The 15637-nt window shown below is 37.2% G+C and overlaps 1 protein-coding gene across 2 annotated transcripts in view; it reads right to left on the bottom strand.

The window, feature by feature from the left end:
• The window catches only part of edil3b (EGF-like repeats and discoidin I-like domains 3b), a 29365-nt gene extending 15478 nt beyond the window's left edge, over positions 1–13887 (bottom strand). The window contains exons 1-5 of one of the 2 annotated variants that reach the window (XM_052116218.1): positions 13683–13887; positions 10506–10580; positions 7775–7804; positions 6654–6782; positions 867–980 (exon numbers count right to left, since the gene is read on the bottom strand). In XM_052116218.1, coding sequence (XP_051972178.1) covers positions 867–980; positions 6654–6782; positions 7775–7804; positions 10506–10580; positions 13683–13791 — 457 coding nt within the window. In that variant the 5' untranslated portion in view covers positions 13792–13887. The remainder of the gene's footprint in view (positions 1–866; positions 981–6653; positions 6783–7774; positions 7805–10505; positions 10581–13682) is intronic. The other variant, XM_052116219.1, reaches the window with a different exon arrangement.
• Positions 13888–15637: the final 1750 nt, after the last annotated feature.

Genomic DNA, 15637 nt, shown 5'->3' on the forward strand with positions numbered 1-15637 from the left:
ATTTTAGACCTACATTACCGTTTAATATTGACCAACCGTTTTTGAGATTTTGGTCTTTCTCCATTCAAGTAGATAGGAGCTGCACTGTCATGATTGGAAATAGCCTCCCGAGAACGTTCCAAAAATGGCCGACAGTGGACTGACTTGATAGATAGGTTTTTTTGGAACGTTCAGTTATTGGCTTTAATTTACCTTGGAGGAAATGTAGGTGTCGTTGCAGATGTTCATTGGGGAATGAGGAATGAAACGGTTTAATCCATAGCATGCTCTTCTCCAGATTTATTTAAAGTTTATTTTTTTAAAAAGAAAGAAAAACACTGCGTGTATCCTCTCTGGGTAACGCATGTCACTATTACAAATGACCCGGTAACAACGTGTTTTATATTTCTTGGATTATTTTTATAAAATCCCGCTTAAAATACTCAAACGTACAGTACATTACTTCCATAGGCTCTCATTGGAAAATAGCAAATGCGTGTCAGAGTAATGGCGGCAGAGCAACATTTGCTAAAACAGGATTGGTCCGATGTGCTTTTAAGGCAGGGCTTAGAGTCAATTGAAATATATATTTTATGGTTATATACAAAACTGTGTTCTTTGCTGTCCAGCTAAGAAATAAAAATTTAAGAGAAAAAATTAACAGCCTTTTTCTTTAAATACAGTAAAATTACATGTCATGTCAACTGCCCTGCTTCATTCTCAGGCCTCAGATTTGCGTAAAAAAGCTGGCAGATGGTTCGTGTTCCTCAGGCCGAATCCAGTTTTAGTTTGTTGAGTTTGCTTCTCTGTTGATGCAGGGGTTTGATGATGAATATTTAAGCATATGGTTTTAATTAAATGAGGTGCTGAAGTCGATTCTCACTTACTGTACTGACAGTTCCGCCCCATGTATTCTCCGGGACACTGACAGGTGTAGTTCGCTCGCAGGTCTGTGCAGCTTCCCCCATTTTTGCACGGATTCTTCTCACATTCATTAATGTCTGAAAAGACAAGCTGACATAAATCATCTGCAGGCTGTACATTTTTCCATATGAAATTATTCATCAAACGTGATTGCCAGAAAATGCCTTTAAAAGGTTAAAAAAAAATTCTTGTTATCTCTCCACATTGATGAAATTACTTACTTACTAAGAGAAACAAAATACACAGAGGAAATGTTGTTGCTCAAATGTTGCATGGTTTATGAAGTATCAACAGTGTCTTCTATGTTTCTCCTGAAATGCTTAAGGAGAAACAAAAACTTGATAGATTTAAAACAATTGTTGTCATACAGAATGGGTATAGTGCTTTAAAATGTATGTGTAATACCTATCTTTGGTCTTGGAGTTCATAATGAAATCATTGACTTTTGATTGTAGATATTGTTATCTAGGCAAATCAGAGCTCAGTTTGAGACATGGTTGAGATCTCCCATCTCACAAAGAGTTTCCTGCATTATTACAACGGTTTTACCATGAATATCACCTATAAACCCCAAATAATTGCTAAGGAACACAAAACTATTTAAGAAAATAAATTCCCCTCTTGTCCACTAAGGCAGTGGTTCACAACCAGGGGGCCTCAGGATGACTTAAACTTAATTTAAAATAAAAAATATTAAAACAATTGAAATAATCCTATATTAATTAAAATGCTAAAAAAATACTTTAAGATGCATGCCTACAAATCATAAACAGACTCTTTCTGAAACTTCTAGAATAAAAATGCTCCATGATAAATTATGTTAATCAGTCACGTCCTGTTTCGGGTGAGGGGGCCTTCAAATATTGACATTGAGGGGGCCTTGGAGTCAGAAATGTTGAGAACCACTGCTCTAAGGAGTGCCATCATTTTCCAATTCCAGTACTGATTAATTCAAAACACTAATTTCTTAAGAATTCTTTGTAGACACCAAACAGAGCAACACTGCTAGAAAAACTTATAGTTTCCTCTCTCAAAGTTGTGCTTCAGGAATATCCCATCAGCATCTCCTCTACACCCTTAAAGCAACATTGACCCCCGTGTCTGATTTTTAGCTCAGAAGGAACTCATGAGACTTGTTAAAGACAGCAAACGGTGTGAGCACCAGAGCAGAAATTCAGCAAGGTGGAGTTTGAGCTCAATTTTGTCAGGTATCTGGCAGAGATAAATCGCACCTTTGGGTTAACCACAGCAGAGAAGCACTGGAGGGCAACCACATGAGTTACTAGAACACCACATAATCCTCAGCTTAAGCAGGACCATCTCATGAGAACAAAATGTATGGGCGTAAAGAACAAATGAGGGATTTAAGGATCTTTAGATCTGATAGTTACTTTAGATAGTAGATACTGATCCTCTCAATTGAAATGAAATGAAAAGGGGTGCCAAAGATTTTCTAAATATACCCCCAACACTGATGAAAATGTGAATGTTGCTTGTCCATGAAAAAGTCACCAACATGATGCTTGGGTGTTGTGGGTGGTTGTGAGTGTGTAACTACTGTATGTGGTCGATAAGGTGTTCTGAGTGAATTTGAGCATGTTGCTGTGGAGTTCTGGGTGGTTGCTAAGATGTTCTAGGTGGTTGCTAAAAAGAACCCACCCCCAAGTCTCTATATTTTGGTCACTGTAAATAAATAATTCTTCAGTGCAAGAATTTCTTTGTCAATTTTAAGTCTGATTTCTTAGATAGTTTTTTCCACTTATTCTACAGTGACAAGTCATGATTTCTTGCACCAACTTCTGATTTCTTGCACCATTTTACACCCTTTCTCTTACTTATAAAAAAGTGCAACAGTGTGGTTCTGTTCCTCAAATAATTATTTTAAGATTTACACATTTCAATTTCATTAAAAAAATTCCATCAAACTGAATGAAATACACTTTATTAAAATAATAATAAATAAAAAAACTGAAATATCTTATGTTTAATTAAAAATTACACAATAAAATTGTGTGGAAATGTATGGAAAATTTAAATACGTAAATCCTAAAAATATAGGCTAAACAAATTTTTTTGAGTGTAATAAAAATTCCTTTCTTTTTCTCCATAGGTGAATAGATTTTTGCCAATAACTTATAAACATTTAAAGACAGATCGTGAGCTCCCAGGTATACTCAATAGTATAAGCTTCTGTTGACACCATCAGTCTGCATTATTTAAATGTATTTATTATGTGTTTAATAGTGAAATTCCTGGTGTAGAACTACACTACCCATAAGCCTGAAGTGCTATGATCCATCAATCAGAGAATCACGGCAAACAAAGTGTACCATAAAAGCTCTACCCGCTTCCATGATGCACTGTGACACAATTTCTATACTTATAATAATCAACTTTATATCAATAGTTTCATATTTTTTTAATTTGATTATGTAATTTGCAATTCTTCATGGAATTATAGTTCATTCCTTCATTAAGGTGTTAAGTACCTTTTGTCTTTTTGTCAGATTTTCAAATATTTTATTGCTTCAAATCAAAGTTTGTAATGTTATAATTCACCTCAGAGTTGGTTGTTTTTTTTAATGGCTTTGAAACTCTTTTATGAAGGATTTTATGAAATCCCTATGGATGAAATTAATGGAAAACATACTTCCAGAACCAAGATGGCTGAAAAAGTGGGTGTGCACTTGTAAAGAGAGCCAGCTGGTAAGTGATAGTAGCCTTTAGCCTCCTTAAGCCTCCCATGCTGGCTTATGCCGGTTCGAATCCCGCTCAGAGCAGTTCAAGCAGCACTAGTTACACACTGTCGCACTCTATTAAGCAGGCTGTTTTATTTGTTTATTTGTTTGTTTGTTTGTTTTGCTACAGTACCTTTAAGAATTAAATGACACCTTTTATATTTGACTAACATACCGGCATGGTTCACACAGTCAATCATCAGGGCCGGTCAAGATGTCAAATGCTGAATGGATATTGATGTGTAAAAATAGACCATTGTATGTTAATGTGCTGATGATTGTGAAGTCATATTTAGATTTAGATTCAATAAAAGGCCTTTTAAACTGGGGATGGAAATTTGCATTGTGAACGTTTAAGTATCCACATAGTACACTGAACTCATTTCAGTAGAGCAAGGAAAATCCTGTTTTCCATGACATGATCCCCTTTAATGTTTAGCAGAACACATAGTGTGTGTGTTTTTTTTTTTTGGCACATTCATTGTGGGGAAAGACCATTGAGCCTTTACTTTAGTCATGTGCATCCAAGTGCCACTGTCAGTTACGATAGAGCACACTCAAAATGATTGGTGGGATTTCCTCTGTGAGGCCAAAGTCCAGCCAGTAAATTGGAGGAGTCAAATGGGGGGAGGCTCTAAACATAGTCTTTCAGCAAATAAATGACATTTTAAGATGTTAAGGTCCCTAGTTGCTCCTCCTCCTAGACAGAAGTGGCGTAGGAAACAATTTTAGCAAAGATAATTTATTGCTCAATACATTCAAATGCTTGCATTTTAATTTCTAAAGCATACATATAAAACTCTTAGGATCCAGTGTCCTGGGTTGTGCCAAGGCAGATAGGTTAATAAAGTCAGGGAAACTTCACACATCATGATAAGTGTTAGATGATTTCAGAGACGATAGACAGAAGATAGACAGTATCTGGAGGTTGGAGTGCATCAAGTCACATTCAAATCCAATGTTCCCATTGAAAGGTATGGTTGAAGTAGCAAATTATAAATGTCCATTTAATTTTTTAGTCCATATTTAATGTAATCATTAGATATTTGTTTGGTTATCTCTCTCAAGTTCACTTCAATTTATTCTAGATCATTAAACATGACGTTATAATGCCTTGGAAGCCTTGGAAGATTTCTTAGGAGTTACCTACATATAAAATCGGTTAAGAAGTCCCACCTAGTCTTGCCACTGTATTTGATTTGTACTTGATTTGTACACTTTGTAATAGAGATTTCTGAAGGTAATTCAAATGGGTCAGGCCACACTTCCCACTTTGTTCCAGTTTTGCCATGCTTCCTTGTTGTTTAATTCTGAATTTGCCGGCTTCTCAAAACGAATCATTTTCCAACACAGGAGCAATGAAGGGGCCAATCATATTTTAGCTGGGGCCCCGCCTCTAGCTCCACCTTTGTAGACAGTGAATAGTCCTTAATGAGGCCATCCATGCTGTGAAATCGAATTATTATGCCAAAAACTGAGCAAGTCATGGGGGCCTCAGGCAAATAATGAGACCCTAACATCATCCTCCGAGAATTTGACCAAAGCAATTGTGATGTCTTCAACGGTGCCATTGAGTGTCTGAGATTCCTAGGGCTAGTGCTCAGTCTGTTTGTAACACCCCCCCCCCCCCACCTCCACCCACCAGGCCAGCATCAGTGTCTTATCTTAATTTAGTTTTGCTGCAGCATTAATTATAGACTACTGTTAAAAGTCAATTCAGGAGACTGTGCAAATTAAGGTCACAGATGCATGATCTGTGAAAAAGTGCAGCATCTTCTCTCGACCCAAGCTATGAATAATGGAAACAGTGTGAGGTAACCACAGAAAGATGAAGAAAAAAAACACTAAATAAAAACGTATACATATATATATATATATATATATATATATATATATATATATATATATATATATATATATTTTTTTTTTTTTTCATCTGTCTTTATTTATCATGTACTTGTAACGTTGCTGGCTGTTTTGGCACAAGTTTCGTTTTTAGATGAAACACACCAGTGATACATTCAGTGATTGTACTGGAACACAAGTGAGACTAAAATGTTAAAATTCCTACCGATCTAATAAAAAGTCATACTAAGTTCATTGTTCGGTGCTATTAATTTGTACAAACTGTACACATGCAAATCCATGTTTGTGTGCCAGACATTATGGAAATGCTTATTCGTTTTATGCCCTAACCCAAACCCTATTTAAACCTAACCATAGAGTAGAGTCAATAAGCATGATTTGAAGTGTAAAGAGTATGTTGTGTATGACAGAAGAAAGTAATTGTTGTATTTTAGAAGGAGACAAGGGGGAGTCACCTGATTGGCTGGTGTAAAAGTTGTACGAATTCGTACAACCCAACTCGATTTACGATTTAGCCACAATTTAGCCAACTCAAATGTATGTACGATTTCTCCATGAGAGCATGTTGCAAATTTTTGTGAAATTCCACAGTATTGCTATATGTTTGATGAGTTTCCTTATTTTCACTAACTATAACAAAATAGTGATCAATCCATATATTGACAATATACTGAATAGAAACTATTAATTTGCTCATTTAATATGGCCATTTGATCATTCTCTGCATTTATATCGACAACCGTCACCTTATTTCCCCTTGTGTCAGTTCAATCTACTATCAATGAAAAATGTACCTTTTCTATTTTCAAATGTTTGTGTGAATTTTGAGGCAAATGTGTGTTAAATGGACAGTAAAGTTGTCATTATATAAATGACCACAGAATGCAGAATGACCACAGAATGCTACGATTGACCAAGCACAATCAAGTATTCCAGACAGCCATGCAATATATGCAATATTGCTATTTTACCAGCCACTGATATTTCTGCTCTCCAGATATCAGCATTGAAAAGCCCATAATGCATGATCACTATATACAACAGTGAATGGTATTGAATTATCCATGGATATGTCCATTTATATCACACTGTAGAATGGAAAATTAAATGAACCAGATGTAACTTTGTTTCTTAGAAATTTCTTACTGTGTTGGCAGTGAACTCCATCAAAGCCAGGTGGGCACCTGCACACATATCCAACAAAAGTGTCGCCCCGGTACTTCTTACTAAGTTCACAAACCCCTCTGTTGTGACAAGGGTTCAGATGGCAGGGCCCTATATCAGGGAAGTAAAACATGCTGTAGTATTAAGATAAGTATTTAGGCATTTGAAAGGGTGGTAACACTTTTTATTATGGTCCCCCTACAGATATTCAACTGACTATAAGTGACTTATCAACTGACTTGCTATAGCTAATAAACAGTGTTTCAACAAACATGCAGTAGACTTTCAGTAGCCTGTATATAGATATTTATAAATGACCTACTTACGTTTCTTTGCTTAGCTGCTTGTTTTCTTATTACACCTTTAGTTACCCAATGGTTTTCTAGAAATTCTCAACTGACTGGTTGTTGCATATGAATTTCCTATCAGTACAGAGTCACTTTACTTTAAGGTAGTATCAATTGTTCATCTATAGTTACCTAGGGACAATCAAAATAAAGTGAACATCTAAGGAATGGTTAACTGACTGCTACATGTCTCATTTTTTGAAACAGACTATCAACAGATGGAAAATACCAATATTGATAATAACACACAGAAATAGCAGCACCACATTGCAACCAGCACATAGACTGTATGTAAAACAAATGTACAGAAGTCAGTGCTTTGTCAAACAATTTTAATGAACAACAATAAATGATGTTCTCAACAATAATGTAGGTAGATCATTAATAAAGATCTATATACAGGCTACTAAATGTCTACAAATGTTTGTTGAAACACTGTTTACTAGCTATAGCATGTCAGTTGATAAGTCACTTATAGTCAGTTGAATATCTGTAGGAGGACCATCAAAATAACATGTTACCTGCTTATCTAATTAAAGCAAAGCATTTGTTTAAATAGGAATTAACAAATGAATGGAATTTGAGACTGACATAATTTATGTTCTCGACTAGTATGAGCACGAGCCATCTGGCTTCTATATTAGGGAATTCATATCTGGAGTCTTGTGAACAAACTCTGTTAATCTTATGTAAATGTTGTTGATTAAACATGTAGTAAAACAGACTATTTCGGAAGTTTTAAATGTACAAACTCACCAATTACAGATGGTTCTTCCCATCCTGATACTGTTGAGAAAACAGAAAGTATGTCTCAAAGTCTGGCTTGTTATTGGAACTATTTTAATTTCCAACGCATCATATAGCGAACTCAAGAACCATATACAGCCAATAATGGTTCTTGATAAGAAGAGGTTTCTTTGTTGAACCGAAGGCCTTGTCCACACTAGCATGTTTATATTTGAAAACACATTGATTTTGCTATGTTTGAACCTTTCATTCACAATGGATCTGCGTTTTCCTCCACCAAAACTGAGATTTTCAAAAAGGTTCTCTATAACCACAAACTTTGGAAAACGGTGATATTAGAAAACTTTTCCAAAGAGGTTCCAAACTCAAACGGATTAGAGTGGATGTGGCCTAAAGTTCTGCAAAGAACCCCTGAAGATTGCCTGCGACATTGTCAGGCCATTAGAAACATAAAATTTAACAGAGAGGTTAGATAACATTCCACCTGTGATATAATGTGGTCTTTAGTCTAAGTGAGGACACTGCTTAATAAAATATCAGGAGACCGGACACACAGTATAGTGCTTATTGTGAAAACATGTCTCAGTTACATATGTAACATCGGTTCCCAGAGATGAAGGGAGCGAGACATTGCACATGGAAGCTGATGCTATGGGGAGTGTTCTTCTATTTGAAACCTTACTAAAATAACACCAATTTTAAAATTGGCTATGGTGTTTAAGCCCCGCCCTTTTAGGCACGAAGGGACAAAACGTTGACGACTTATATATGCCACTACTGTTGTGCTGTCCAAACGAATCAGAAAAGCTCTCAAAGCTAGAAAGACAGCCAGTAGCTCTAGGTGGCTGACATATCACAACCGTTTCGCACCTGTCCAGGTGTTGAAAGTTGGGCGTCCATCACACACCACGCCCCAATCTGTGCTGGATTCATCTGTGGTTAGCACTTTCCTTCTGAAAATTTTACCCAGCTTAACACCCTGTTGGTAGAAGGCTGGCCCTGTCTATGATGCTAGAGTAGCCATTTGGCAGCGCTGAGGCAGCAGGCATGGTTTTTTTTAGCCCAAACAGAACAGGAGCGAGCCGGTTGTGATGAAGTTCTGCCCCATTTTGGCATAAAATGTCTCATAATATATAAGTGTTGCTGAGTCGTGATGTGACACTCAGATGTGACGATCCAAAACCACCAGGTTGCTCATTGACTTGGCAATGGCCAGTGCAGTGACTTTCATGGCTTGCAACACTAAGGATCATACAATAACTAACTCCGTTGTGGTATGGAGCTCTTTGAACATCTCTGGATAGTAGCCTTGCTCGTCCAATTGCTTGAGGAGATTAGCTTGGAAAACTTGGAGCACCGCCATCGTGGTGAGTGCTGAACCAACTTGGCCCGCTGCTGAGTATGCTCTTCCAGCCAGTGCGGACGTGTCGACATGGCTTGGAAGGATGAACAGGGTGTGATTTCCACACCCTGCTACTTGCCAGACAGAGATGTGTCACTACCACCTCTTCCACAGGGGGTAGTTGGGCAAAACTTTGTCTTCCCCATGGTCCACTTTAGTGAGGAGAGTGGAATTGCTGTGCGAGCGACCTGAATAGGATGTGTGCCAGGATTTTGTCAGTTCGTTATGAGCTTCTGGGAAGAATGAGGAAGATCTGCTGAAAGCGGTCACTTGACTCCATCCGAATTGCAAGAAACATTCATCAAGGTGAGATTTTTCAGGTTCCTCTGGAGGAGAACACTCAAGACCAAGCTCTTCCACCACCCTTGAAGGAAACGAAGCATCTCCTTGTCAGTGGCGCGTTCAAGCTCCATGCCCTCACTGAAGGGCAGCAACTTCATACATTGACCACTCGCCAGATGCATTGAGAGACATAACATCATCCCCAGCATCAGAACCGCTGAATGTGGTGAGGTTGTGCGATCCTGCAGAGGGCCGAAGCCCGTTATGCACATACTGTATTGGCATAGAAGGGCTCGCGGGGCGTGTGCCGGCATGTGGTCCACCTCAAATTCATCCTGCTCGACCTCGCGGCCCTGCCTTGCCTCCTTGTGTGCTCCCTTGGGAGTCACAGAAGAGGCAGGTGGGAGGGTACGGGAGGCTGAATCATCCCTCAGAACGAGGGCGATTCACAGGGAAGCTTCTTGAGACTCGTGCCCTCACAGTGAGGGCAGTCTGTCTCTGTGAGTGCTGTCTCTGCATGGGCGCGGCCAAGACAGTGTATGCAGCTCTGACGGCGGGATGTGTCCCTCGCATAAGGGCCACTTATGGAACGACATATTTAAAAATAAATTTAAAAAACACAATATCACAATAGCTTATAGGGATACAAAACTCCTGCCGAAGTGCTGCAGGGAATCAGGATGCCGAAGCGGCCCGTTCACCAGCGAAGCGTCAAGCGGCGAGGCAGAGTAAATGTTCGCCAGAAAACTGCAGGGGAGCAGAGAGTTCTCGTTCCTGCCCACTGACTCATGTATGTCAACGGCGAATAGTAGAATGCTTCTAGATGAGATATGAATCGCTGTCTTGATGGAAGAAAATTCGGAGGAATGGTGTTTGCGCTCCCGCTTTTATACCAGACTGCTTTGTGCCTAAAAGGCCGGGGCTTAAACACCATATCCAATTTTACAATTGCCATTATTGTAGAAAAGTTTCAGCTAGGTCGTATAGAAGGAAACTCACCATAGCGTCAGCTTCCTTCTGCAATGTCAAGTGTATGTAAGGGAACTTCATACTCACAAGAAACATTTTCATCGGTCGGTGTACTGGGACAGTCAACACCATTCTCACAAGGAACCGGCTCACACACCTCGCCTACAAAATAAGATGAGACGTAAACAGAACACAAATAAAGTTTCTGATCAAAGCAATACAATAGAGAGTCATCACTTCTAAAACTTGGTAAAGTGTGCCACAGAGCATACTGTGAATGCACGGAAGTTTGTGATGTTATCCTTAGCCACGTCAACATTTTGAACAAAATTATTCGGCCACAGGAATCTAAAGTATAACTATGGATGTTTACACGTGTCAGTGCTGGGCTCAAACTTTGGAATACACTTGTTGACTTTAAAAGATGTAGCGCAGATGTTTAAAGATGTCAGAATGCAAGAGATTCAGAATTGAGGAAGGCTAGATTAGTCAAGATTAGTCTTTTATGTGACGAAACTCTGGTTTCACACTGATCCAACGCAGCCTGAGGGCATAAAACTCAGATTGTATTCTAGTATCACACTCCTCACTTGTCTTGTGCTTTCTAGTACAATGAATTACACAACAAAGGCAAAACTACAGTAACAATCTGTAGCACATTTGTTATGTTTCATTGATAATATGTTGAAACTATTCTTTGAAATAAATACTATAGTATATGAATATGACATTCATTCAATGGTATTGCCATCTAATACATCACTGTACCATAGAAATGCCACACTGCTTTATTTGAAAAGGGTTGGTATTAGCTGAAATATCATTATACAATTTTTTTTTTATTACAGAACGATTCTGAAAGCTTCTTATTTGAAGGAGATCCTCTACTTATTATTATTGTTAACTCTTTCAGATCCTGCTTCCATTACAATAAACAGCACACTTCTGATCTTTTTGAAAGGTTTTTGTCATTTGACGCCCCACATATTACAAATAATTATTACAGCAGATGCTGCTAAATCAAACAATGAGTGTCATATCACACATTGATACTTTTGTAACATTGCCCATGGTCCACTTTAAACCCTAATATTGTCATTACTGGAAACATCAAGTTGTCTTAATTAAACATTACATGAATGTTTTGATGTGAATGTCATGAATGAAATTTTGGACACAAATATATAATTTATAAATAAATCTATAGACTTAAAGGGATAGTTCCCCCAAAAATGAAAATTCTCTCATCATTTACACACCCTCATGCCATCCCAGATGTGCTGGACACAAACAAAGATGTTTAGAAAAAGATCTCAGCTTTGTTGGTCCACTCAATGCAAGTGAATGATGACCTATACTTTGAAGATCCAAAAAGCACTTAAAGGCAGCATAAAAGTAATTCTTACAGCTCCAGTTGTAACATCCATGTCTTCTAAAGCAAAATAGGTGTGGATGAGAAACAGATCATGATTTAAGTCCTTTTTTTTTACTATATATTCTCCTCCATACCCAGTAGGTGGTGATATGCACAAAAAATGTGAACCACCGAAAACAAAAGAAAAAGTGAAAGTGGAGATTTATAGTAAAAAAGACTTCAATATTGATCTTTTTCTCACCCAAACCTATCATTTCACTTCTGAAGACATTGATTTAACCACTGAAGCCATGTGGATTGTTTTATGCTGCCTTGATGTGCTTTTTGGATCTTCAAAGTTCTGGTCACCATTCAATTGCATTGAATGGACCAACAGAGCTGAAATATTCTTCAAAAAATGTGCATTTGTGTTCTGCAGAAGAAAGAAAGTCATCCACATCTGGAATGGTATGAGGTTACATTTTATTTTTGGGTGAACTATTCCTTTAAGATTTTAAGTGTTTATAACTGAAACGATTGAGTACAAAATTGAGGCTATGGGGAATACCCATAATCCCTTGTGCTTGAATTATTGAATTATGTTTCCTTGTTCAAAGGGAACTTATGGTGACAATTAATTTAGTTGTTATTAAGAATTCATGGAGGTTTTAGCTCTTCTGTAGTATTATTTATGTTGTTTTGTTGCAAATATTTTAGGGTAATCTGTGTCACATTTGTTTAAGTCCTGTAAAGTCTATTTGAGTTCACCATATGTATGAGCAACTGAAGTACAGGTGATGCATTTCAATGGAAAATACAGTTTATGTAATAATTGACCTAGAATCAGTTATAATCATCTTAATTTGAGCTCTGTTAATGTATGATCTAAATTTATGTTAATTTAACTAAAATTATTAAGTAGAAACAACAATATTTAAATAGCAAATCTTAGTTATGTCTACTTGCGTCTAGTTGCCATAACTTACATTAAGTTCTATATCAATATCAAGTTAAGTAAACTTGATTTCACAAGTTACGGAGATGACATTACTCAATTCAATTGAGTACAGTCAACTTATTAGGTTTTCCAATGTAAAGGACTCACATTGGTCATATTTTTGTGTCCCTTGAAAATATTTAGAGTCTGAAAGTGTTAACTACAGTATTCTGGAGGAAACTATCATTAAAATAACATTTTATTATTATTTTAATGATTTACATGTAATCATTTAAAAACTTTTACATGATTAACAGGTGTGACTTAGAAACTAGAGGCTCAGACTAAAAACACTACACAAAAAGTTACATTATAACAACACTATCCCAAATAATAATTTAATAAAAACTCTGGTGGCATTCCACATTGAGCCATTCTCTATTTAAAGGTCAGCCTGAGATGCACAGAATGACATTTCAGAGAATTACATTGGCTTAATCTATTACAGTAAAACACTGTGGCTTGGAGAAGATAAAAATGTTTTGATGTCTCCATTAATTTGTGCAAAATGACCTCTGGGTAACCTCAAAGTAACATCAAACAAATATCATAGATGATGACAGCCCATCTCAAATGACTCACTTTAACACGCATATGTATATACAAAGCATACATTTTAATGAGGCAGTCGCGCTTTTGTTAAATCGTATTAACAGCATGAATAGAAGGCTGTAAGAGGGTGCTGATAAAATCATAAGCTGGAAATAACCCTACATCTAATTATCATATCCCTCGTGAATTATGACTGAGGACACTGGAATAAAACTGAACTGGATCTTGTTGATGCGTATGATGTCCGACGTGTAAATAAACGCATCAAACGTTGTCTAGAAGTTCTGTTATACTCTTAAACCGGGATGATTGTGTAAATGTGAGCCGTCTATGAAACATAGTTTTTGTCCAGTGAACTCACCCGTGGATGTCGGATGTGTGATGGACGCGCCAATGCGGACAAGCAGGAACAAAAATAAAGGCACCATCGCAGGAAACTCGTTTCTGTTCGCTGTTGCGCCCGTAATCATCCCAATCCGTCTCGTGTTCCAGTTGTGATGCAGATAGAATCGTAGTGCTCTGAGTGAAGGATGTCCTGTGACGCCGCTGTGTATCTGAGCACTGATGCTGCTGTGCTGCTTCTTACTGCAGTGAGGATGGAAGAGAGTCCACACTGGCAGGAGACAGGATTAACAGCATCAGATTCATTACACTGAAGCATACTAGAATACTATATAGTGTATCTACTATATTGTATACCACAGTGTAGTAGGAAGGAATAATATATAGATATGAAAAGAAGGGGCCCCCCTAAGTTTATTTATTTATTTTGACCAGATGGCCACATGGCAACTGTAAAAGCTTTAAATGTCTAAGGTAAAATATTGAACTTAATAAACTTCTGAGAAACGTTTAGGAGGTCCATGAAGCTCTTTAACCATGGGGAGTCCATGGTTTATTTAGTCACATATCACATAGTGGTATATTTAAGGTTTAAAAGATTTATTAAGTCATAAATTACAAAAAAATTATAATAATAAAATAGCGAGAAAAAGAAAGAGACAGCTCCACAGCAAAATACCAAAAAAAATAAAAAATAAGTAAAAAGCGTGTTGAACAGTTACAACTGATATGCACTTTACAGATTAGAAAAATCCTATTTTTACATTTTTCACTTATTGGATCTTTATTTTTTTTAAATATTTTTTAAAAGGAGAAGGTATTATTTTCTTCATGATTTTCTCTGGCGCTCTCATTGACTACACGAGAACTGATTTATCACACATATATTGATATGCTTCATATCATATGCTTAATTTAGGGTCATAGCATATGTACATTGAATAATGTACAGATTTTGCTGTTTCAGAAAGCAATTGGTACTTTGATTCACCAAAGTGGCATTCAAATGATCACAATGGACACTACTGCTGTGCAACATCAAATGTCATTTTTTATCAAATCTAGACAGGCCCCATTTCCAGCAGCCATCACTCCAACACCTTTTCCTTGAGTAATCATACTGAATTGCTAATTTTGTACTAGAAAATCACTTATCATTATATTAAACACTGCTGAAAGCTATTTGGTTCATTAAATGAAGCTTAACATTGTCTTTGTGTTTGTTTTTGAGTTGCCACAGTATGCAAATAGACCGGCGTGTCTTAAGGGCACAGCAAGAACAGGCAAATCTGTTGCAGTCCATGAGGAGGAGATGCACTGCAGTATAATACAGTTGGTGGCCACACCAGATACTGACTGTTACTTTTGGGGACCCCCCCATGTTCAGTTTATGTCTTAGTTGTTGAATCTTTTTATGTTCATACAAATATTTACACATATTAAGTTTGCTGAAAATAAAAGCAGTTGAAAGTGAGAGGACGTTTCTTTTTTTGCTGAGTTTATTTAGGCCATACATTGACAATCAGATCTTCTAAATTGGGCCTAGAAAACATTGTCTTTACTCTTAACTCTTTTTTTTAACTGTATAAATACGCACACGCACACGCACACGCACACATAATACTGGAAAACTGGAGAGAAAAACCCCTCAAACATTTTAACCACGACTATTTGAATCACAATTTTGGGTGTCTAGTGCCCTCTGTAGGTGAACAATTGGAACTAACGGTTACACTATTGTGTATGTTCAAATTACATTATCATTTAAACACGATTTAGTATAGCCTACATTTAGCATACATTGCATCTACAACACTAAATTCAATACTATAATGATTTAATATGATTTTATAGCAGCAAACAATAACTGTGCTAGCTCTCTCTCTCTCTCTCTCTCTCTGAATAAACTGTTATTATGGTACATTTCTGTAAGGACTGGCACGAGCCTCAGGCAGAGGAGCGCGCGGCGGGTTC

Source organism: Xyrauchen texanus, chromosome 43 (assembly GCF_025860055.1).
Source record: "Xyrauchen texanus isolate HMW12.3.18 chromosome 43, RBS_HiC_50CHRs, whole genome shotgun sequence".
In the NCBI taxonomy this organism is placed as follows: Eukaryota; Metazoa; Chordata; class Actinopteri; order Cypriniformes; family Catostomidae; genus Xyrauchen; species Xyrauchen texanus.